This window comes from Pseudochaenichthys georgianus, chromosome 9 (assembly GCF_902827115.2).
Source record: "Pseudochaenichthys georgianus chromosome 9, fPseGeo1.2, whole genome shotgun sequence".
Taxonomy (NCBI): Eukaryota; Metazoa; Chordata; class Actinopteri; order Perciformes; family Channichthyidae; genus Pseudochaenichthys; species Pseudochaenichthys georgianus.
In genome coordinates, this window is record NC_047511.1 from 36,487,843 (window position 1) to 36,514,402 (window position 26,560).

The 26,560-nt window shown below is 43.3% G+C and overlaps 1 protein-coding gene and 1 long non-coding RNA gene across 2 annotated transcripts in view; both read right to left on the minus strand.

Annotated features, from left to right (window-relative positions):
* Positions 1 to 479: 479 nt before the first annotated feature.
* Positions 480 to 23,995, minus strand: LOC117452615 (phosphatidylinositol 4-phosphate 5-kinase type-1 beta-like). Its single transcript, XM_034091325.2, is given in 15 exon segments — positions 480 to 1,661; positions 2,320 to 2,443; positions 4,479 to 4,602; positions 5,883 to 6,041; positions 6,917 to 7,001; positions 7,113 to 7,161; positions 7,933 to 8,016; positions 8,382 to 8,584; positions 15,368 to 15,667; positions 16,973 to 17,008; positions 17,010 to 17,126; positions 20,382 to 20,465; positions 20,467 to 20,500; positions 23,578 to 23,707; positions 23,986 to 23,995. Coding segments are annotated over 15 exon segments (1,542 nt in total). The 3' UTR covers positions 480 to 1,658.
* An 809-nt stretch (positions 23,996 to 24,804) lies between these two features.
* Positions 24,805 to 26,560, minus strand: part of LOC117453052 (uncharacterized) — an 11,115-nt gene continuing 9,359 nt past the window's right edge. The window contains exons 2-3 of the long non-coding RNA XR_004552819.2: positions 24,974 to 25,071; positions 24,805 to 24,872 (exon numbers count right to left, since the gene is read on the minus strand). This is a non-coding gene — a long non-coding RNA (uncharacterized lncRNA). The remainder of the gene's footprint in view (positions 24,873 to 24,973; positions 25,072 to 26,560) is intronic.

The window sequence follows — 26,560 nt, forward strand, 5'->3', positions numbered from 1 at the left end:
TTGTGTTTATCCCTTTCCTGTAGTATGTTATGGGTTTGTGTGCATGTAAATGGACTGCAAAGGCTAACATCCCAAAATGCATTCCAGAGGGATTTTCTCTCCCACACACGAGAAATGCCTCGATTGTAATTCTTTGTTTACTTCCGTTCCGTTCCATAGTGACTTTACTATGTAACATGTGGTTATATTGGCTAGCATTCCCAACACATTGCATGCGATAGGCATGGGGTGGGACCTCTCTTAGCGGTTAACCAATCACAACAGAGCCGGCCAGCTAACCAATCAGAGCAGACTGTGCTCAGACAGAGGTGCTGCAGTACAGGTAGTATGCGAAAAATAAAGAGCTTTTTGAACGTCAAAGCATGGAGACATGTCACAGTCGAGGCACAACATATAAATTCAATCTGAAATTCAGCATAGTAAGGCCCCTTTAAAATCACAAAACAAAGACTTTTTCAGAAGCTCAACAGAAGACCCTGACATGTTAGCCATTTATTTATACGAGTCTCTAAATATAAATATGCATTGTCTTTACATTCAGCGATTTATAGTATTTTTCAGCAAATGGTAAAATGTTGAGATTTACATAATAAATGATGGTCTCAACTGACGTGTGATCGTGGAATTCAACATTTATAGTCGGATATGGTCTTGATGGCATCGGACAGCTTCTAACTGTAGGCTGCATGTTCCATAACTTCTTGAAGAGGACCCACTTTTTCAGTATCAAAGGATATCCTGAGTTAAAGCATCGTCAGTCACCTCACAAAACTATTAGCTCCACATCAAAAGGGATCGACGTCGTTCCTTCACTGTCTCTGTACATGTAGTATCAAGGACTTACAGAGGTGTGCATTTGTAAAAGAGGAACTAAAAGTGCATATTCACATATCCAAATGTGTGCTTATGTCAGGTAGCCCACCCACTAAAGGAACTTCTTCAGAGAAAAATATTTCTTACAGTAATCATAACCGATGTCCAAAGTGCGAGTGCACCGTCCCTCGGCTCTGTGCTTCTTCAAAGATCCTGTCCTTCCTCTCTTCAGGTTATCGTCAAGGCAGAGCGAACAACAGCCCAGTAAGGGAAAAAGGTTGCTGCTTCAACCACGTCACAGTCTGTGTTTGGCCTCCGCAGCTTCAGAATCCATCATGTTTGTTCACGAGTCTTTTCTCATCCTTGCTGGCTTGTGTCACATCCTCGTTCATCAGGGACAAAGACGACGTCATTAATTCACTGTAAACATTTCTCTTCTGATCAGAAACATTGCAAACTTGAAAAAGGTCTGGTCAGCAGAGAAACACGGTCAAAGAAATGTATCTACCCTCTCCTCATATGTATTAAGATATAGTAAATATCTCGATCTTTGTGTAGGCCATGGAAACAGAATACATATATAAAACTTAATGGCACTGCGTTGATGCATGCTCTAAAAAGCGACACAGCCTGGTGTTCATCACATTAGTCACATTGTCCGTCGTTGTGTCTTCTTTTAGTCCATCAACCGGTGGAGGATCTCTGTCTTTTCATGTGTTGGCAATACGAGTGGCAACATGGATCTAGCAGCACAGGAAGTCAAAGGCCAGCCTGGTTGGTTAAATGGAGTGCGGTGATTGTCTGATGATTGGCAGGAGGAAATGGAGGTTTTAACGCTGCTCTTTTCACTGTCAGGGACAAGAGAGAAAAGGGCGATCATCAATGTGACAAAGGCCTGAAGGTAACCAAGCTGAACATCGAGAACAGGGGTGTGTTTTCACTGAGGGCCACATACAGAAAAAGATACGAAGGGCTGGGCCACTCACTGGAGGTGAGGTATATTGCTTAAGTTAGAAAAATCAATCGAATGTTGTTAAATTATGATACTTGAATATGCTTTAAGAAAATCCCCGCCTCCATCACAGATCTCCATAGGGTTTCATTTATTTTGATAGCAGCTCATTCCTTAAAACAGAAGCGACTGATTGCTTATAAGAGGAAATATGAAGGGTCTATTTCATTGTTATACAAATAGGTTATTGGGCTTTTTTCTTATCAACTTAGATTTGTTAGAAATAGTTTTAAACTTGAATTGACTTAATCTATTTGAAAAGTGCACTTAATATCACATGAATACACTACTGAGTAATATATGTTTACATATATATTTAAGAAGTACAATCCAAGACAAGCACAAGTTTCATTTGTGGGCCATATTCCATTATACTTTTACAATCTGCTGAGGGCCGCAGTTTGGCCCCGGGCCGTACCCTGATCTAGAACCAACACCTTTATAAAGACAAAACCTAATTGACCCCACAGGGACCTGAATGGAGGAACACTCACCAAGTACACATCCAGAACCGAGCCGTCATCGCGGTCTAGGTCCACATCCATGGTGCTCTGCTCCGAAGTGAGGCAGATAGCGCTGTCCTCCAGGGTGAACGTGGAGCTGGAGGCAGCGTCATCTCTGAAAGGGAACAATAATTCTTCATATTAGCCTACGTAGGAGACACCACTCGGTGTTTATAGTCTGGGTCAGAGCAGCTGTCCAAACAGCGCTTAGAAAGTGATGAGAAAACACAGCCTCCACAAACAAATCACATACTATTGCAGAGAGTCTGACATCAAAGAGACGTACCGACTGCGAGCATGATGGGAAACCTGTCTGCTGCCGGCCTCAGAGAGAGGCTTACAGTCTCACAAATGTCTCACAGGAAATGAACAAAATCTCCTTAAGATTGGCCAGATGTGAACACAGTGACATAATGCAAGCCTTGCTCAGATGGTACAAACCTAAGAATGTAATTGTTGTAGACAATTGCACAACCTTTACTTTGAAATTCTGATTTTAATACTTGAATACTTAGGAAAAACTTAAGATATGATGATTTGGTATTGATGAAACCATCCAATATATTTAAGTACCTAAAACCCTGAGTGGGTTAACAGATAATTAATTGGCACCAATTATTAGTTAATTTTTTTTAATCCTATTTTAATACTTTTACTTAAGTAAAATCCAGTGTTTTTACCTAACTATATTTACAGAGTGGTATTAGTACTTTTATCTCAAAGAATCTGAATACTTTTCCCACCACTCGATATTAACAAAAAATACATTTGGAAATAGAAAATGGCGTTACAAAATAATTCACGAATGTATCAGAGATTAAAACCTACAGAGGCATCACCTTCTGTAAGAGCTCAAAGAAATGTAAAAGACACAAAACCTCTTAACTTAAAACTTGCCACCAGCAAATACAAGGACTTCAACAATGAGAGCCTGCATCAACACGTGAGTCACGTGACTAGGTGTAGCTTGACCTTTAGGAGAGAGCATTGTTGTTTCTCTACATGTCCGCCACTTGAGAGCGGTGTCCCAGGTATTTCTATCAGGCGACTCCCTGATAAAGAATGTGATTTTTACACTTTTATGACTTGTGAGAAATTCAAAATGAAAGCCAGGTGGAGAGGAGCTCAATCCCACCCTGACACATCACACCCCAGGTGTTAGCCCTGGAACTGGGACACCGGCTGTAAGACAGGGATGATTGTTGGTGGGTATATACAGTCGCCACGCCACAACATTGTCCTCTTTTGTCCCAGTGTTTCTGCAGCATAATGGCACAAAGTAAGGCCACGTCAAAGCCCCCGTTTACATATTTATGAAAACAGTTGACAGAACAATGTCAGCGCAGCAGCAGGTGACTGATGAAGCCTCGGAGAGCGGGCTGAACCTGACACTGCTGGACAGAAGGACAAAAGGACAGGGGAAAGACGGGAAACACAAAGGGTGGAGGACGACGTTTTAAATACGCTTCTGGCAAAAGGCAAATTAATCCTAGCCACCCTGATGATAGTGTCACCAAATAAATGTGGTGTAGTTGTATTACAATCTAATCTTTTATTAGACTGTAATAGTATGATACATTGATGAATAATAATAGAAATTATTGATAAATAAGCCAGTGAAGGCTTTCAGGCCTTGAAGAAAAAAACAGATAAGCCGTTCAATGGAAAAAGGACTGTTGTGCTTTATGAATATTCCCTTTTTTCTGTCTTGTAAATGTAACAGTACCCACCATCACACCTTTTATCCTTTGACTGTGTGTGTGTGTGTGTGTGTGTGTGTGTGTGTGTGTGTGTGTGTGTGTGTGTGTGTGTGTGTGTGTGTGTGTGTGTGTGTGTGTGTGTGTGTGTGTGTGTGTGTGTGTGTGTGTGTGTGTGTGTGTGTGTGTGTGTGTGTGTGTGTGTGTGTGTGTGTGTGTGTGTGTGTGTGTGTCACCAGGCCAGCTGAGTCACCTACTCCATGACGCACATGTGATGTCAGAGCAAAGGTGGCAATAACGTAGGAGTGTGTGGATGTGTGTGTGTAAGGCGTGGCAGATGTACTTGCCTTGCTTCTGGCCTAGCCGGCAACATTGTTTTAAGGGTGATAAACGACACACTCCACCCATAAATCAACACAGAGTGTCTTCATGAAAGCAAAGTAGACACTGTACCTCTCGGTCTTGTTGCCCACGCTGACAAAGATGGAGGAGGTGGAGATGGTCCCCATGGAGGAGCCCTCGAAGAAGGACGGGTTGGCGGGGACCAGATCGGGGCGCAGGTACGAGCCAAACACAGCTGAGAAGAAAAACACATCGATTTCATTAGGGTCAAAAAGTGTACTACACATACCTACATTTTCCATCCCTGTATTTGAGTCTGACCCCCGATGCCTCGTCAACATCTGTTATACTCCATCCCTCCATTTTAGATTTCCTTAAGCTTCTTTTGGTCTCCGAACCCCGCTGAAAAGAGACTGACTTTTGAAAGCTCTCATATCAACATACAATCTTGTGTACTATCCATGATGACGAGTAAACTGAACTTTTCTTTGTAAATATGTCTACTTCTAATTATTTTGAGTATACACACACAGACCAACCGACATCCACTGCCATAGATGTTTACATGTTTCCAAAAACGCCCCATTAAACAATCCGTATGATCAATACAGCGTTTTATAGTTGTTGACATCGACCAGAGGAAATTCTTGTATGTCCTTTGTGCTTTCCATTGTAGAGAGTTTAGCCTAACGACGGAGACAACGCGGCACATGAGGATCTGATTTCAGTTAATTGATTACATGGTTCCAATAAAACTGACCTATATTGCTAAAAACAACCTCATGCTCCAGTAAAACAGAATCTCTCTGCCCTCTTTTGAGACTGATTTGGTAACCGTAAAAAAAAAGAGAGAGTCAGGAAGTGTAAAAATATAGCTTTATAGTGTGTTGCGTCATTGGAGGGGGAGCGCTCGGTTGTAAAGAAGAACGGCTCGTGACCCGGTGACTCCCCTTTCCGCTCCACACCCTTGTTTCTTCCTTGTTGTGTTGGAGAACACTCCCACATCATAACAAACACAAAAGTCAGACGATGTCGCTGCCACACCTTTTCTCCAACATCTGATTTCTATATATTTTCTAACTGGGGGGTTAGGAACTCTTTTCATTTCTGAAGACACACACAATTCTGTCTCTGATTGGCTGCATTCGGCCTGCCTCTGTTTCCGTTCCATTAACGCCACACACTATATCACACCGTGATGGCTGCCCACTGGGACAGCGCTCGGAGGACAACATTTTTATGGCCGAATTCAAGTGGCTGTTTATGGCCTCATGTGTGGTGCTCTAATAAGCCATAAATCTAGAAAATGACTCACGTTTAAATGGCAGATTAGGAGGCCGATAAGAGAGGGACACGGTGAAGATAACGGTAAAACTGCACAGGCCTACAATCGTTCTGAGTTTCAAACGAGCTCTTGAATCATTCAGGCTGTCTTTGTAGCATCCCTAAATGTTATCAGATACAGTATATAGTACACGTTGTTGAGGGGGTCCTTCCTTGTTGTGTTTTGTCTACCTCGTCCTTCCAGACTGGCCAGGCTGCAGGCGCCCCCCAGCCGCTCCCTCCTGTCCTCCTCTTTCCTCTCATCTGCCTGCGATGAAAGGATCTCCTGCGAGGACGACTTTAGAGCCGGGATGGACGTACGAGTCCTCTTTGAAGGGGAGAATCGAAGCGCTGCAGAGCAAGTGAGTGGAAAGACAAGAAAAAAGAGAGCGATGAAGGTTCAGAGAAGCAGAAAAAGAGGAGACTAGGACGATTATACCGATTGAAGCAATGTTCAAACGCAATGAAACTCCAATGCCATGCCTCCTAAAACAAGCAGTCCAGTTATTAAATTGTTAAAATGCAAAATGATGATTGCACAAGTGTCCCCTTAAATCCTGTCCTGTCATCTCCCTCTGACGGGACTTGGCGGCGCTTAATAGCACGGCTAAATCCCCAAACCTTTGCCTCAGCCATGTTCATTCACAGAGGGGGTCTCGCAGGGTTGCATAACATTGATATTATATTAGATGTTGATGTGAAGTTCCACAACTACATACTGGCTCTACCTACAGCCATGCCCGGTACTCAGGGAATTCACTTCAAGAAGATAATTGACCTTTTTGTTTCCACCTCGTTGGGTTTTGTAACCTTTGTAAATGCCAGGCAACAAAGTCAATCTGTTTTTAATCTCCTCGCAGCATGTTTGCCAACACAGAACCAACACGATGTTCTCTAATGAAATCCAAGCTGATATTTCTACACATATTAGGCCTTGAATGCTTGTACAAAAGCTAACTATAGAAACACAATAACAGGAAAGAAAAGAAAATCCTCTGTCTGATCAGGCAGACAATACAAGGACACACTATTTACCTTAAGTGAATTTCCACTCATCTAAGGATGTAACAGGGACACACAACTGCTCAGCAATAGACAATAAAAACGGGCTTCATATGGACTCTTCTTATCAGGCCACTTCCCACTGCTGCCCCTTCTCTTTGTTTGTTTTTACATGCGGGCAGCTTTCCCTCCCATGTGTGACGACGATGAATCTGCAGACTTACGCTGAGTCTTCCTGAAGACCCGTGTGCTCATGAACTTGAGGAAGCGGCTGGCATAAAACCCGGGCCGGTGCACCGAGACGGAGTCCTGAGGACAGGCAGAGAAAAAGCTTTCATCAGAAGGCCGGGAGTAGTATGTGACCAAATAGAAGGCTCATTCATGAAAGCACTGGAGTCAGATTTGAGCATATCGACTTACGCCATCGTACACCAGGGCTTTCCACGAGTGCTCCAACTTTTTAATGAACCTGGGGAGAAACAAAACAAGAACAAGCCTTGTCACAAAAAAATGTATCTGCTTACCAAACAACTTCCTCTTATGCTTGATCAAACCTGAGTCTATTCCCCCTTGGCACAACTCAAACTCAGGTATTTTCTTTTAGCGTTAAAGCAGAAAATACATCAAAGTTTGAACTTATGTAACGTTGTCTCTGAAACAGGCTTCCAGAGGACACAAATGTGGTCTATTCATCCTTCCTCCCTGACCCGGCGTCACCCCGCCCACTCGGTGTGCATTTAATGCCTCGACCAACCAGGCAGTCGTAGATTTATTTGATGCTGTCCACGAGTTTGAGAAGCCGATGAGCCAAAAAGCTTCCTCCTGGGTCACTCGAGGCTTTTGCTCTCAGGAAGGAAGAAGAAAATCAATGTGTAAATAAAGAAGACTTATAGACCGCCGTGTCCATTTCAATCGTGTCGGAGAGAGAAAAGGTCCTTTTAGGAGTGCGGTAAAGTGGCTATCCATCAATGCAGGGTAATAATTCACCATTAAGAGGTCTGGTAGTAGGGCAATCGAAGCAGTTACTCTGAGGGTGATGCCATGCTGCCATACTCCTTAGTCAGTCTTTAACTATTCATGCCCATTCCCATTCATTGTCCCGTCTGTATTGGCTAAAAGACATTCGACTATTTCTGCAGATTAGTCAGATCTAAATGGATTAAATGTCAAAATCATTCAAAGCACTAGTATTGGGAACGAAAGAGAGCAGCAGGTTATATAACCTCATAACGATCATTACCTGTATGACTGCAGGATATCTATGATGCCCAGGAAGATGAACAATTTTTCTTCTTTGTGTGTTTTGGCAGGGATGCCACCCATCCTAAAACAGAGAGCAAACACACCCGCAGTCAGATAACAGCTACTCTTCTTCTTCAGTGCTTGAACTACTGCACAAATGTTTGTAGAAGAGAGGCACTTACAGTATTTACATTTGTGTGTATCGCTGTAAAGACGCAGAACAGTGGCTGTGTTTGTATTTGTGTAGCTATGGTTATATGAGAGGCTGACTGTGTGTTCACTGTCTGAGTGCCCTTTGCGAGGTATGAGCACGTTTGTATAACTCACTCTATGAGAAAAAAGGTGGAGATTAAAAGAGAGACAGAGTGTGTATGCCCAGATATGTGTGCAAAATGTGCGTGCGTGCGTGCGTGTGCGTGTGCGTGTTCCCCAGCTGAGTCCACTCACGTGTCGTCTGTGGTGAGGGCTTCAGCAGCCTTGCCGTCTCCCTGGATGGACTCCATGGCGGTGGAGTAGAGCACCCTCTGACCCACAGGCCTCCTCCCGTCTCCCCCCGCCTGGCCCGGCTCCCCCCCCTCCCTCTGGCTCTGGTCCAGGACGTGCACCCCCAGCAGCAGACTGTAGTCCATGATCTTAAAGCTCTCCAGCACCTACAGCAGGGGCGGCAAACTCATTTTTAGTTCAGGGGCCACATAAAGCCAAATGGGCCGGACCAGTAAAATCATAGCATAAACACCCTATAAATAACTCCAGATTGTTCTCTTTGTTTTAGTGCAAAAAGTACATTCTAGAATGTTCACATTTAATGAACTATCTTTTTGCAAAACATTATGAACAACCTGATATTTTGAAGTGCAATTTGAACAATATTATGCCTCAGTTTATCATTTACACATCTTACAAATCACAGTGTATCTACAAAGACACAAACAATGTAGTCACCGGTATCTGGAACTGAACAATATATTATTTTACTTTATGATCAAAACCAACGGTCAACATTTAGAAATGACTTTACATTCATTTCCACATATGTGCAGTAATCCTGACCATCTGAACGGACACACCACCAACAAACTAAGGCGGGAACTACAGTGTTAAGAAGGTTAAGTTGTAAATGTATACAAAATACATACAAGTTGTGAAAATTGCAGTTTATGTCTTCTCTGTAACGTGTACACTTCACAAACTCATCCCTTTTGTTTGACACCCCTGACCGAGAGCAAGTAACAAGACATGGAGTTGTTACAAAAGGTGTCCTTGGATAATGAATGGCACACGCCGGATTGTAATAACGGGATATTTGACACTTTCTATCAACGACCAAAACACTTTTATAACCCCCACACACTTCAGAGCCTCAAAGGCTGTGAGCTAGCAGAAGGACATCTCAGTTTGAACCAGTTTTGAGCTGAATAAACAAGGTGTTTCTCCACAGCGAGCCTTCAGGAGCCTTTCCCCCAGTTTCCCAGAGAGTCTGTGACTTCATGTCTCCTAGAGAGAGAGGGAAGCAGTCAAGGAGAGAGAGACAGAGACAGAGACAGAGACAGAGACAGAGACAGAGAGAGAGAGAGAGAGAGAGAGAGAAGCAAGAGTTTGATCTGGGAAAAGGATAAGAGACTGCCAAGTAGCCAGGCTTATGTTAGAACAAGTTATTTTACTGGTTTATGTGGCAGAGAAAGAGAACATGAGTTATCAGAGAGAGAGAATACACTTTCTAATCGATAGAATTCATGATCAGAAATCAGTCCGTCTCAACAGCTTAATGTGGGTTAGTTTATGTGATGCAAAGCCACAGCGAGTAGAGGGGTTAGGGAAGGCTTGTTAAGAATCTGCCAGCATTGCAGTAGAGTGACTAAGGAAGTATCATTGCCAACTATTCTGATAATTGGTCTGTGTATTTTTCAAGAATGAATTGTCAGATTCCAGCTCCTTAAATGTCTCGATGAGTGTAAACTGAATACTAATGACCTGTGAACAAAACAAGACTTGTGAGGATGAAACTGATTCCAGACAGTTTCACTATTTTCTGATATTTTATAGACCAAACAACTAATCGATTCATTGCCAAACAAATCGTGCCTATCCATAAATAGCACATTCTTAAGCCTAATGGGATTAGAAGCTAAACAACTTGTGATATAATCAAAGGAAGCTGTGACCCAGAAGTCGGAGAAAACTGGCCCATTTTTTTTTTTGGATGAACATGAGATCAATAGTGTTTTGAAGTTGACCTACAACTGCCTCTTATCCTCCCCTAGATAATCCATCTAATGCATGGTAGATATTATTAATTTTAAACACAGTTTTTATCTGTCACACATGGTGGTGTATAAAAGTCATAGTCACGGACTTTCATACTCAAATACGCAGACACAAAATAGACTTAATTACCGAGTCAAACAAACACTGGGGCTTTTGTCTGAGCTTTGCATTTACCATATCAACCATTTGCATCCTTTCACTCAAACTCCCCCGGCCTATTCAAACTGCATCCATTTTGAATAGAGCCACACACACCATGCTGCCTACAGAAGGCCATCGCTGCGTCCTGGCCCCGGCTCCCCCAGGCAAACAATCAAATCGTCACAGCTGAAAGAAAACAGCTGCATTTCTGTGGTTGTTTGTGCAAAACATTTTCTATGGATATTCTGCTTCTATCTACGGGCACGGGGAAAACGTCTGCAGTACGTTGGTGGAGCAACACTTCTGCTTCTCCTCCACAGCGTCTCACCGTTAATTGGAAAGGCTAATCCTCCCTTTGTCACAGCATCCCCTGATCTTCAACATATCTCGGATGTGTCTCACTATGTTCCACCCGAAGCACTTCTCCACCCATGCATCTCTGTGGTGGTAGTGCTTACTCGTGTGCCCCACTTTGCAACGACACTAATTCACAGCAAGCTCTCCAAGATCTAAGTGTGACTGCTGGAAAGACAAAACCCAGAGCCTCTATGACTCCTTTTTGAATCCAGTTACAATCACACGAATGTTCCTGCCATTATGCATCTACTATTAATTAAAACAACCTGGCAGTGACTCATATTAGATTACGGACATGTTGTATTTACTGGAATGATAACAATCGATGATAACATCTCCATTGTGCTCTCAGTAAACATGATATTCCCCTGGTTTTGACTTGTAAATATCTTTAGGTTTTTCTTACTCTTCTCTGACAGCAATGAAAATAATCAACTTTTAACTATCGGTGAAAAAAAACAAGAAATGTGAACACATAACCATGGTTACTGGGAATTCATCTATGCAGTTTTTCACTATTGGCAGATTGTATAGCCCAATAAATAGTTTCCCCAATAGGCAAAACAATCAGTGACATTCATCCATAAGGACAATAACTACTAGTTGAAGACCTGTGTATTTACCAGGAGTTTTCCATGTGTATAAATGTGGTTAAGGATCCTGCTGAAGCCTCCCTGACTTCTGAGTGCAAGGTCATGGCCTTGGTTTCTCCGCAGCTGAGAGTGAGAGAAGCTATTGTTGTCACAGGATCCCATGGAGGAGCAGAGGGCGAGCCATACAGTAAACGGTTGTTTATGATTGGCTACACTTGCTGCTATGCAACTCATTATTGTCCAAGAATGCATGCTTTCATTGTCTGATCATTAGTTCTGCACTTGTTCATGCATGCAAGCTCTTATTTCACAAATGATCAAACAGAATTTAAAAAGGTACACGGATTTCTTTTTTGCGTTGTCCCCAACATGACGAGGTCTCAACAGCTTGACATTTTCATCCTTATGTCTGTCTCGGCAAATCGCACAGCAACACACACACACACACACAACAACAACACACACACACACACACACACACACACACACACACACACACACACACACACACACACACACACACACACACACCACACACACACACACACACACACACACACACACACACACACACACACACACACACACACACACACACACACACACACACACACACACACACACACACACACACACACACACACACACACACACACACACACACACACACACACACACACACACACACACACACACACACAGTGTTGGCCTTTGGAGAGTATCAGGGGAGCTGCAGGGCAATGGAGAGAGTAGATTTCAAAGGAAATGTACCCTGTGTTTCCGTAGCAGTGTACCACATTGCAGAAATATCATACTCCTTCAAACACAACATGCTCATCCTCCTCTTCGTCGCATCGCTTTCTGCTTCAACTCAACTCTGACCTCCCACGTTCCTATGGAAGAAAAATCCCAACCCTGAGCGCTGGAAAAATAGTTAAAATGTGTTTTTCGGAGGCTTCACCACATGAACTTTTATCGGACAACAATCCCCTATCACTTCCTCATTCCCCCCCCCACGCCCCTGTTGCTCAGCCTCTGCCTGCCCCCCCCCCTCCTGCGTTGAGGTCCGCAGCCTCTCCTGGGGTGACGGGGTCAGCTGCTTACTCATGGAAATGGAAAAAGCGATTCTGCTTAGAGGGCACTTTGCTTCCCGCTTAGGAGGCGAGCGCAGGAAGCCATGACAATAATAAACTGTACAGCTGCTGCTTCACAGTCTCGCTTACATACAGAGATACAGACAGAGATACAGACAGACAGACAGACAGACAGACAGAGATACAGACAGACAGACAGACAGACAGGCAGACAGGCAGGCAGACAGAGATACAGACAGACAGACAGACAGACAGGCAGACAGGCAGACAGGCAGGCAGACAGAGATACAGACAGACAGACAGACAGACAGACAGACAGGCAGAGATACAGACAGACAGACAGACAGACAGACAGACAGACAGACAGACAGACAGGCAGAGATACAGACAGACAGACAGACAGACAGGCAGGCAGACAGAGATACAGACAGACAGGCAGGCAGACAGACAGACAGACACAGCTCAACATATACTTACAAATACACAATACGCAATATGGCCTGTACATGCACACATAGGGGTAAACAGTGCACCCCCGGGGTAGGGTTGGACTAAGTTTGAATGTGAGTGTGCTGTAAGGTTAAGGAAGCACTGACTTAGCAAGAAGGGAGGATGTCATTCTGGCTGCAATGTGCTAAAGAAAACATTTAAAAGAAAATAGAGGACATCCACAGAGTCAGCATGTTGGGTAATGATGATGGGAAGGACCATAACCTGAGGAGGGCACTTTAAGATTCCTCTGCATTACTGCTAATCTCTCTCCAAGCCGAAATCACAAGACCTGCCTGTGACCGAGATACGGTTTGACTTACAGGGTGGGAAAGCAACAGTTGCTCACACACCTTTCCTGGAAGGATACTTTCTTTTCCCGAAAGAGAAACTCTAAACCACAAACCACACGCAGAACCAGAACATGTCCTTCTAATGAAAGTCATGTCTTGACATGAGCAGTGATACATTCTCTTCTCGATTACACACAGAAGAGGAAAGAGAAGAGAAGAGGGCTCTGTTGACTAACAAGCTAAACTAAATACACCCGCTGCATCTCACTGTTCATTACCGCTAACTTTGTTCCATGTGACATCAATCACTGTTCAGCGATAAAACCATATGCCTGTCCTATACACTTAACATTTTAACTTTTGAGATGAGGCTGTTATCCATCCATCCATCCACCCACCCATCTTCTCCCGCTTATCCGTGGTCGGGTCGCGGGGGTAGCAGTTCCAGCAGAAATCCCCAAACTTTCTTTTCCCTGGCGACATCAACCAGCTCTGACTGGGGGATCCCAAGGCGCTCCCAGGCCAGCGAAGAGATATAATCCCTCCACCTGGTCCTAGGTCTACCCCTTGGTCTCTTCCCAGCTGGACGTGCCTGGAACACCTCCCAAGGGAGGCGCCCAGGTGGCATCCTAACTAGGTGCCCGAACCACCTCAACTGGCTCCTTTCGACGCGAAGGAGGAGCGGCTCAACTCCGAGTCCCTCCCTGATGACCGAACTTCTCACCTTATCCCTAAGGGAGACGCCAGCCACCCTGCGGAGAAAACCCATCTCGGCCGCTTGTATCCGCGATCTCGTTCTTTCGGTCATGACCCATCCTTCATGACCATAGGTGAGGGTAGGAACGAAAATGGCCCGGTAGACAGAGAGCTTTATAACTGCTGTTATAATGGAAGTAATTGCAGTTACTGTATGTCAAGCAGAACAAATGGGATTACAACAAGGGGGGTCTTAAACCCCATCATTACCCCATCACTGTGATGGTAAAAACATTACTTCAGTGTCTGGAAGTCACACTGTCATCACCAATAAAGCTATCTCAAGAGACTCTGAGGAAGCCATCCTAAAAAAGGACAGTTTGACAAGCCAAGGCCGAATGTTAATCAATCCATATGTGGATTTCTTTTAAAGGATAGCACAACATTGGGTTAGGAGCAAACGCGTATCATTGTTGTTATTCAAGAGGCAGAAGACAATCAAATCAGCAATTCAGCTCTTCTGTTGTGGTTCTTTTTTCTTTTGCCTACAATTGTGGTTGCAAACAAAAAAACATGGTCCGATAGTCTTCACTACTCGGCTGTTTTCACATGCACCTCATCTTACACTGATGCAATGGACAAAAAATGAAGTCTTGGCAACACATTTTGTATGCTCTCTATTTTCAGGCCTCTGAATGCAAATCACACACACCACGTCTCCTGTTGAACTCCAGCTATTCTTCACCAGCAGACATGTTCCTGGCCTCCGCGTTAAAATCAGGGGGAAATGCAAGCCTTTAGATTGGAGGACTATCTTTGGATAGAGCTCCGAGTCTCTCACGCTACCAGGATCATGTCTTAAACACATTCAGTGTTTGGAGAGCTGTCATGTAGTGAAACGTCGCAGCGCAGAGACCGCAGAACAGAGCCCAGGGCAAAGAGAGCTTAGACTGAACACACAGTGGTGGAAACACACTGCAGTCCCTCTGAGAAACACATGGAAAATTCTTATTTTCAAAACATCTTGTCCCGTCCAAGCCACGCACTGTCCTCAACTAGTATACAATGTAAAACATTTAAAGAGCTGCTCGTGTTTCAGCTTCCATAATCTGTCCCAAGAATGAGAGGTCAATAACATCCTTTAACAGCTATGTGGCTCCACTACAGTGATATGACTCATATCAGACTTAATGTCCACACCGGTCAAAGTGTTTCAGCAAAGTAATGAAAACATAACATGCCATTATATAATGTGTTTTACTGTATTTATTCTTAAAATGTCTTTTAATATATTTTATAAAGCACTTTGAATTGTCGCGTGCTGAAAGGTGCTATATAAATAAACTTGCCTTGCCTAACAGGAAAGACCTTTTGAATGAAAGTTAATTAAATTATCTGATCTTGTCTTTTATGGAAAAATAGGGACCTTCCTGTTTTGTATGACTTTGCTATTTTAAAGCAGGTCTAATAAACACAGAGACAGTAATGAGCAGGAACTCTCCTACCCGACAGTCTCTCTGCAGGGTCTTCATCAGGTTGTTGTAGGTCTCTGGGTCAAAGTAAAGCCCTTCTTCGTGCATGTCCTGGAAGTCCAGGTCTTTGTAGGTCGGACAGGACTTCTCCCTCTCTTTCCTGGACGCTCGCCTCTTGTAGGTGGAGCCCTTCAGGTCGTATTTATAGTGCATTTTGACGGAGCGCGGCAGCATGTTGTTCATCACCACCAGCCGGATGTTTATGCCTCCAGACTGGATGCAGTACAGTCCGTAGAACTTGGGCAGCAGCGTGCGCGGATTCTGGTTCAAGTTCTGCGAAGGAAATAAAGACAGAGTTTGTATTACAATCATGTTTAACTGCATTTGTTTTACTCATTCCACAACTGTGAAGGTAAAGCCAATATTAGATGCATCATTATTATTTAGATATCGGGATATGAGACAAGTAATGTCTTACATTTTGGATCACAATATGTCTCAGTGTCTTTTTTTAAGTGTTATGTCGTTTTTTCTGCATGTAAACGGTCTGCAGTCACAAACCCTCAAAGTAGACCCTGTAGCGAGTAAAACTCTAACACAGAAAAGACCTGTCTCTGCTGCCCCAGAACGCCTCGTTGGAGTTTTTCTTTTTCCATTTTGTTCTTCCGGGTCATAGTGACGTAACGCCGGCCAAATGGACCAATTGGTCCAAATGGACTAATCCGCGGAGCTCCGCACACACACTCACTCAGCCTTATCTTTTCTCAGCCGCAGATCTCCGCACACACACACACTCACAGCCCTCAGGCTGAGCTCCCCGGTGTCTCGGTGTCTCGCTGTCTCGCAGACCTCACGCAGCAACCAGGAAACGACACCAGTGATCCAGCTCACACTGTCCGCTCCTCAAGCCTCAAAGGGCGGAGCAGCGAGCCCCGCAACGTCGCGCCAACACGGCACCCAGACCCCCCGCAGCATTCTCATCTGTGTGTCCTTACTGGGGTCATTTTCTGGTTGCCAACAAACGCCATTGTAACACATAATCATTGCTGTCCAGCTGTAACGGTGGTGGACTCATCAGAACAGAGTGGGCGAGCTGACCAATCAGAGCACAGTGGGCTCATAGGGAGGGGGGGGGGCAGGACAGAGAGTGAATACACATGCTATACAGAGATGCTGTTTGAGAAACCAATGTGAGTTTGGAACATCGAACAGTGTAAATCTATTCCAGTAGACCTCAACAATGGAATTATGATCAGTAGAAATGGCCATGTCATGGGACCTTTAAAGCTGCATCACAGTACATGGATGTCATTTTCTGGACTTACATGCCTATTGTAGCTGTCTTTGTTATTTTCCTTTACTCACTTAGTTTACAGATATAAATTAACGATCACGTTTTGTAATCCTGAGCATACATCCAGTGTGTCTCCTCCCCCTGACAGAGAGGTAAGGGTGTGTGATGGTGCCCTACAGCTGGAGCTAATGAGGACGCTCGCTGCATCTCATTTGTGCCACTTAAGCATCTGATGAGTGATCTGCTAACACTCAACACGAGGAGGGTTTCTGACACCCATCAGAGTGGAGTGTTGCCACCGACTGTAACCTTGAGAACCCCTTGAGCAACTTATAGTGTCTCACCATGTAGTATCCAGGTAGTAATCTCTGGAGAAATTTGGGCCTCTTTGTGCTGGACGGTTTTAATGATGAACTCGTCATCGCTGGTCAGGTAGAAGAGAGAGCCGCTAGCTCCCGGGTTGGTCAGCTCGATCAGAGGCTCATTTACGAGGGAGTACTGAGGAAGGAAACATAAACAAACCAGTTTAACATTTCAAGTGAAACAGAAGTCACACTTGGAACATATCCAGACACGAAACAGCTCAATACAGAACGGACTGAAGTTTATATGGAAAAAGTATTAAACTCGAAGGGCACTGGGAGAGTTCAGACCTCTGCCAAGCTGTGTGCTATTTGCAATGTTTATAAAAGCGAAATATAATTTGTGTAACCATCCCGTGATACAGATCCGCTCCAGAACTTTATGAGTTCTTCCTGGATTATTGCTTCACCCCGAGTCACTAGTTATTTTCAGTTTTCCTGGTGACAAACAAACAAACCATCCAAAAACATAACCCCCTTGTCGGAGGTAATACAGATGCTACACCCCAGGCAGTTTTTTTATGAAGTGCAGAGAAAAGCCTCATCATCACTGGCCTTCAGGTATTTACAGTAACTCTTGTGATACTATTAAATACAAGTTTTTGTTTTTGTGGCTTTATTCATGTGGACAACAATGATGTAGCCAACCAAAAAAAAGTAAGAGTATACTCGGACATCACATTGAAATGTGATAGCTTAACATCAGGGAAGGCTTCCCACACAATTAGATCAATGGCATAAGAGACAAAAGGCCGAGCCGTGGGAGATTCAGGATGGATCTGTGCAGGCCGGTCAAGTTATTGCACACTTGATGCAGTGCAAGCGAGACCAAGCTGTTTCCACAAGGAAGTATACTATTCTCCAAACTATCTGTTGGAACTATATATCTCTTTATATTATTTAATAGTTTAACATTTATTTTCTTGCTGTTTATAGTGTTTATTATTATCATTTATTTATATGTATTCTTAGTTAGTATCATAAGTTAAAGTAGTTTCTATGCTTTTATTTTGAAGGCATGTTTTGGGCACTGGGTGATTAGAGCACCTGGTGTAATTGTATATATTGGAGACAGGTGGAGGTGGGAGCCAGAGCACTAGTAGGCAGACGGTTTTTTTACGAGGGTGTTTCAAGCCACACAAAGGAAAGCCATAAGAACGGCTTAAGGAAAAGAGGTATAGGAAACCTGTTCATTGTCCTATATTATTGGAATAAAATGCACAACGGAGAATCTTGTCTGGACATGGATCATTGCCCTGCGTAAGATCCGCTAACTAGTGCCTCGCCGGCTGTTAAGTTAACTATCTGTTTTAGTTCTATATGATTTTGGCCGCTATACTATCCTTATGTGATGTAGAATTGAGATTTCCTTAAGTTGAAATAACTCGACAAGTACACAAACGTACTTGATAGTCAACATACTGTTCGCCATGTAATGGATATTTCAAGAATGACAATGACAGGGATCTCTGTCTACATTAATTTCATTGTTTAAATGAACTAATAAGTTGACGGAAGAAAAAACCCATCTTGATCACATAAGCCCAAATCTATATGCCAAGCTTCTCTGTTGACAAACAGCTAAACTGCGCACTAACAGGAATGCAGAGAAATACAAGCTGGTATTATTAGGAGCAAGTACTGCTTGTGACCAAATCGAGAGCATCCATCCTAACGTGGCAATCCTCAGAGACACGGTGAGAGCATCCTGCTGAAGAGCAATGATGGATGTTATCCGTGCATCATGAGAGTGACATGTTCAGAGTAGAAGAGCAACACCGGAGACTCTTCACCGGTGGCCGTCTGCAGTCACGCTGATTTACAAGAACAAACACATCTGCGGTGTAGTGCATTTTCATTCAGGATGCGGTGTGTGTGGTTTCTCTTTTAATTGGACTCTGCTGTGTGGCCTCTCTCCGTCTGAATGAATTCATCTTTACCTCAAAGACATCAATCATGAACACATCCTTTAAGCTGGTGCGCCTTGTGCCATCCTCCCTCTACTGCCTTGATGTTACATATCCTCTCCATCTCTCTTTTGTCTTTCACTTATGCAGAGACAAACGTACCATATAAAAACAAGAATGTAGCTGGTGGGGTATTTTCATCATAACATGCCAATTCCCAACACATTAGATAAATCAAATGTTGTTCCGAGCAACAAGCAGTCACGAATGTGGCATCAAGACGAGCAGCACATCAAATAACATACAGGATGGCATGTACTGCACATTAATAAAGGCGTTGTCACGGGTGAGTGAGTGTAATCAGACGTCCAAGGCTTCAGGCTTTTTTCCCAGGAAACACACAAGCACAAAAAAAACATGAATCACCAAAGTCCGACAAAATGACTCTTTTTCTCTCCATCTATTTCTCAGTCTGTTTGTGTCTTCTGGGAAATCACAGAATCGTCTGCTGATTGAATTCAGCACTGGGAGCTAAAGCTGTCGTAATGAGGGCGCGCGGTGTTAGCTCATTCATTACCCCTAATATCTCCACCGCCCCAGTGTTTTGCCTCCCACTCCTAGTTTCCCCCCTTGGCCAGTGGCGTGTGGCAACACAAGTCCACTTATCAAATACGTGTTGAATTTCGTCACACTTAAGTACGCACTGACGTAGAAGATTAGAGTTCAATCAATGCGAAGTAATTCATGAGAAAGATAACTAGCAGGTCTCATGGTTGGTTTCCTAATTGTACTTTTGACATGGCGCAGACAGGAAACATGGAACTAAATCACATGTCCCTTTAACTGAGGACAAATAGCTACTGAGCAGAAACAGAGTTGTTTAACATAGACGTGTACTTGTATCAGAGAGGTGTTCCACAACGGGAAATATGTTTATTAACACACACTGTTAGATAGAACTCCTCAAAGCATTTTCGCTTCCTCACTTTCATGTTAAAAGATGAGATATCACTCCCATGCCTGTCGACTAAATATAAAAGCTCCAGTCAGCTGGCAGTTACTAGCTCCTCTAAAGTTCACCTACTTTTACATTTTGTTTGCGAAACCCATGCAAAGACGGTATCAAAAGAAATGTGGTTCTGGTGGGTTTGTGTGCAGGACTTCATCTTGACAATGACTGTCATGGCGTCAAGTGAGATGTCACTGTGAATATGCATATTTCAAATAATGGCAACATTATTTTATTTGTTTCTGCCTTTTTCTTTGGGAAACTAACATATATTAGGTAAATAAGGTTATTGTAATGTATATGCTTCATTTGATTTGACCTGTATGACTTCCCCCCTACACCTGCATAATTGTAAAGAAAGCAGAAATAAGACTGAAACTGAAGAGTGGATTATGAGCTTTTACATGTAATGGATTATCATGGAAAGGTGGAACAAATAATAAACAGTTATGTCTCAGACAGTTGTAAGTCTTACCAGGTAGTCGTCTGGTTTGATGCCGAACAGATCCTGAAGTAGCGGAAAGCCAGCGGGGCGTAGGGTCTTGAAGCGAAAGTCCGTGATAGTGATGTGCGGGGGTCAAGTTGCTTCCCTCACTGCGATGTGTGATGAAGAACAAAGAACAGCAGGAAACAAAAACAAATATGGTACATGAGATGCATTAATCCAACCCTCACTCAAATAAGGGGGCGATAAAGAAAACCTGTAACGTTATATAAGTGTTGTTAACACAGGTCATCCCACCAAGGATCACCTGCAGGAAGCACCAAGGGGGGAGATCGAACCCTAATACGTAATCTGTGTGGCTATTGACTCCCAGCTTGTGGGCCCTTGTAGTGCTCCACCCAGGCATGAATAGGCCTTCAGTAAGTCATCTCTGGGAACCCAGATTCTCCAGTATTGTGCTAACAAACGGGCCAGTATAGAGTTTCCTCACCTGGAGACTAGGGATGGCTCTGATTACTGGATCTAAGCAACACCACACAACAGATGAGCCTCGACTCTGAGCGGGGAGAAAGGTGAAAATGAAAAGCAACAAAAGGGACAAAATAACGACATGTTGTTGATCTGATTAAACTGTGGAGCCTTTGACAATGACCCTGTGTTAGTAACCTGTGTCCAAAGGGGAAAGACCACAACACAGGCACGTCTAAATAAGGTTAGCATGAGTCAAGACATTGAGTCTTTCATCATAAAATACATTACACTGACCCCGAAATCTACAAGGATTCGGTTTACTAAAGGGTTTTGCTTTCCAGAGCACCTCTAAATCCGTTTACTATTCTGAGGAACTTGGATGGTTTTCTGGGTAAAAAGGCTACCGTGTTGTTATTTGGTATATCCAGTAATAGGGGATACAGGCAACAGGCAAGCACAGTCGTGTAAAAACAATACCTGTGATACTCTGCAGTTGAAAGCCGTGACTGCTCTGTCGTGAGGGGCAACAACAATGATCTATCACCAATGACTGACAGTCCACGTCGGTAACGTACGCCGGCATGGAAACCATTCAACAACACACCTGAACGTTTTTCATTCAACCTAATCAGAGAGCAGAGTGTGTGTTTATGTGTCAAAGTGATCGCTGAACCCCTCCAGCCATCCAACACTAGACTGACAGGACAAACAACACTGAGGAAGAAGAGAGTGAGAAGAGCAGCATCGTAGAGCCGTCTACATACTCAGCCGCTCTCTCAGGAGGCGTTTGTGTTTCTTTTGCTTTCACAGAAAACACAAGCATTTAGATAAGGTAACGAAAAAGAGAGCAATCTTGATATTACATCACACCACCCACACTACTTCATGGCACCTTATGCTCACACCACACCCATCTTAGAACTCTGCCTTTAACTGATCATGCAACCTCTTTGAAGTCTTTCATTTTGACACTATTTAAAGGTGGGGTAGGTCATTTTGGAGAAACCAGCTCGAGAGCGCTAGAATTTGAAAATACACAGCCGGAAAAAATCTGCCACTTCCTCACAGAGCCCCTCCCCCAACACACACGACCAATGAGGGCACAAGATAAGTTTGTGCCCCGATGGAAGGCTGACAGGCAGGTAGGCCATCCAGTTATCACACACACACACACACACACACACACACACACACACACACACACACACACACACACACACACACACCACACACACACACACACACACACACACACACACACACACACACACACACACACACACACACACACACACACACACACACACACACACACAATCACACACACACACACACACCACACACACACACACACACACACACACACACACCACACACAACACACACACACACACACACACACACACACACAGTGAAAGCAGTGACCAGCCTTGCTGTTAGTAATAAAGAGGTGACAACGATGATGTAAGATGCCAGATGTAGGCATCAGTTTTTCTCTCCTCCTAATTGTGTTTGGGTCATTTTCTTTTCCCCTAACGTTGATGTTTTACTTCAGTTCGCATGCTCATTGAAAACTGGCCTTGAAGATAACTTAGCTTCTATTTATTTTACCGATTATGTGAAAAGGCTTGATATTGGCTGAGGATGAAATAACGATCATGCTTTAAACTATTGGATATAATGCAATTCATTATTTGAGCAAAGCAACAGCAGGTTTTTAAACACTCATCCCTGTAGGGCAGACGGCGTGCCAAAACCAGGTTTGCATGAACAGAATGGATTTGCATAAGGTGCAAGCATCTCAAAGATAAACAACAAAGTATTCCTAGCAGGAATCCATTTCTCTTCTGAAGCTTCAGAGTTAAAGATCTTGGATGATTCATGCATTTTGTTTTCATCTATTTTATTATTTTAGCTTGAATGTTCTTGTTTTTTAGGATAGGATTTACAAGGCCAATTTGTAAATAGAAAAGAAAAAAAAAAATCCTATAAAACAGTGTTGTCCATTGTGAATTCTAGTAAACGACATTGTCATATACTGATTACCAGAATTGTATGTTTATATCTCACTTTAAAATATATTCCGGGTCTGTTGTGGATTATATCAAATGTCTCTTTAATCTGATGATGTGATTGTGAGGACAGCCGGACATGACAGCCACACTCTGACATATGTTTTACACCGTGTCAGCAAGAGACACATTATAAGCCGATTTTCACAGTTCTTGGCAGGATAATGCACCAAAATGTTTTTATCCCTGCATCATGATTTAGACTAGCAAAATGAAATAAGCAGCGATTGTGGCAGATTGTGGCAGCAGCACAATTTCCTCGGACAAGAGGTCCAGCGCCTGCAGTTTCCACTGAGCATGATTTGTTATAATTTTGACTGTCTTTATTACAAGACCCAGACATAATATTTGAGCGGGGCAGACTGGCAAAGCTCACTCTTTAGTCCATTCATTCACCTTGCAGTCAGGAAACAGTCGCAGTCAAAAAACGCCGTTTCTACCCACACACAATCTGTTTTAATAAACACTTCTCTAAATAATTGCCTCCTGTAGACTATAAACCTTGAGCTTATGCAAAAGTGTGGCTGTTTTTGTCATGACATTGAGCAAACTATTGCCTACACAATGAACTCACACATCGAACGATTTCTTCAAAAATGTATAAAAGCTGTCTTCCTGTGTACGGAGCTGTGTGCGCAGCTATGGACGTATGCATGTGTGGGATGACGCTACTTAACACTGACCTGGGCAGAAACAACACACTCTCCACCACATAGAAGTCTGCATAGCACGTCTCTGTCAGGCTTGGAGGTGAGGTGCCCACTGGATAGCCGATTCCGAGCTGAATGGCCCCCTTCAAGGCCGAGACGTGGTCTAGACGGGAACATAGAAGAGAAAGCTAACCATTAGTCAGGCTGTTACATCACCCTGTCCCTGCTAAACCAATCACATACTAAATATGTTGTTAATAGTAAACAAGGGAAACAAAGCCCAAAAGTGATAAAAAAGAGATCTAGAAAAGTTCTAGAAAGTATCAAGGTGAAAACTTTACAGGGTATTTCAAAGGAATTTATGGAGAATGTGAATTCATGGGAAATAAAGGAGTCATGTGCTTAGGCTGTTTACCATGTCATATGCAGATGGAAACAAACCTTTTACCATATGATAAGCAGATACAAAATGAATTGTACCAAATAAATCCATTAATTGGTTTCATACATACAGTGTAACGTGCCAATGCGTTGAATTAGATAGCTAGCAAGTGGGAGGTACTTAAAATATGTCGGTCAATAATGCTGGCTGTGTGCAAAACTCAGGGTTTAAGTGAACAAGTTAGAGAAAGATGTTTACAATAAATAAATGTATTAAAACTCCTGAAAATGTTCTTTCTTCAATGCGATGCTAACAAATGATCTGTAGGTGTAATGGAAAACTGTGCATGGTTACAATTCCAATAAATTGGCAGACTTTTAATAAGGAACCTGGTATTAACGTCAATCCAAATCAAGAAAGTAGACCGTACATCAAGACAATAAGTCAACTCGTATTTTGTTAAGTACAATTGTTGTAGTATAAATTGCACTAACATTAAAACCCCAAAAGACTGGGACATAAACACCCTAGTTCTTTGGTTGCGTGGCCACCACAGAAAGACCTTTTTAGGCCACTGTGGAGAGCCTCGTAATGGTGGCATCTTAAGAAACACTGACGTCTGGAGTAATTAAAAAAAAAAGAGGAAAGAAAACAAGTGTGACCGGCACTTGACTGCTCTCTGGCAGCTGGCCTTGGCAGGGGTCAGGACGCAATGTGCTGGAGAAGGACATTTATAAGGACTCATGTGACTCAGACCTTGTGGACTTGTTGGCTCGATACGGTGGCATCTCAAAATAAAATGTTGTGGAATCAGGATGACATTAGTTTTAAGAGGCAAATAAAACCAAACAGTCGAGCTTTGTGTGAATAGTTTTTACCTTTTTGTAGGTTTTCTCTCTGCTGTTTTCCACGGCCCTCCCATCCCATTCTCTGTTGTAGTTGACATCTGAAAGAGACATAAAACAGTGTTAAGGAAATGACTTGGACTACTTTTACAACTTCAAATTGTTCCATGATGAATGTGGTGACTGAAACAAGTCGACGTACCTTGCCTAATGAGAAGCTGTTACCGACAAACAGCAATCAGGGCGACATCTCCTGATTGTCAGCGAACATCAGGATGTCTGGATCCGTGAGAGGACCCTCTGCAAGATAACAGACACACAAAGTATAAGGTAAAAAGAGATGTGACCGAGGGTGGGAAGTCAATCAGCAAAGAGTCCTTGATTAACAGCAATGCGTTTGAGACCACTTTCATGCCAACCACTCTCCTGTTAATCTCTGCCTGATTGGAGAGGCAGTTTAGCAGATCTAAACTCGCACTGTTGAACTGACCTCCAGCAAGACATCTCTGCGTTTGACAGTCACTCGTGTGTGTGTGTGTGTGTGTGTGTGTGTGTGTGTGTGTGTGTGTGTGTGTGGGTGTTGTGTGTGTGTGTGTGTGTGTGTGTGTGTGTGTGTGTGGTGTGTGTGTGTGTGTGTGTGGGTGTGTGTGTGTGTGTGTTGTGTGTGTGTGTGTGTGTGATGTGTGTGTGTGTGTGTGTGTGTTAGTGTGCTAGCTAGCATTACTATACTTGTGGGGCACCTAATCTGTTTACATAGTCACGGTGGGGACTCGCCTCCCTTATGGGGACAAATTGGAGGTCCCCATAAGGGGAAATCATTCATTGTAGGGTGAAGACTTGGTTAGGTTTAGGCATGTGTTGGTTATGGTTAAGGTAGGATAAGTCTCTAGGAAATGCCATGTAAGTCAATGTAATGTCCCTGAAGTTATGTATACATGGTATGTGTGTGTGCGTGTGGTGTGTTGATAATAACACCTCAATAAAGAGTGTGTATGAATGAGCTGTAGCCCGGGCACGTTACAGATTTTACAGCACATCAACACCTAACTGAACCCCAACAATCTGCAGGCTGTCTCATATCCTCATAGGTGAATGATTTTAATGTACCCTTTCTATTCTGGCCCTCCTAACTCTTTTCTACTGTGCTTTTACTCCCGTTTCACTTCCCTTACATTCCAGATAAATAAGGGCAGAGTGACACAAATCAATGAAACTGTGACAAGAGTGTGTCCTCTAGTGAGGGGAGGAAAAACAGGGACACAGACGAGGAGCAGAGCCTTAATAGAAACACCGGCAAAATGTTGGACTTTGTCTGATAAGCTCAGTCAAAGCCTGCAGTCGCAGCCCCACCCGCATATAAATGCACCTGCAGCTCTCAGAGTACAACGGTCTTTGGTGCTGTGGTCGCACAGAGAATATACACACTTTGAAAAGTCTATAACTACCTTTAAGAAATGCTGCAGTGCAGGTTATATCAAAATATGTTGTAACCATGTTTAAAAATAGTCTTCAAAAAAGCAGCAGTGTGTTTTTACGTAGTAACATGTTGACACCCAAACAGACGCAGATATTAAAAGGAATGTGGCAGACACCAAACCCTTATCTACAGGCCGTGTCATTATTTGCGCACCGACTCTCCTGTTGCTATAAACAAAGGGACAACACGGAGGCATTTAGCTTGAGGCGCACCTTCCATATATTTGTTTTTGCATCATTCAATCCTTCTCCATCTAAAAAACACTCCGTCTGTTGTGTTCACCTATTTGGAAGGAGCTCAGGCACGTTATAG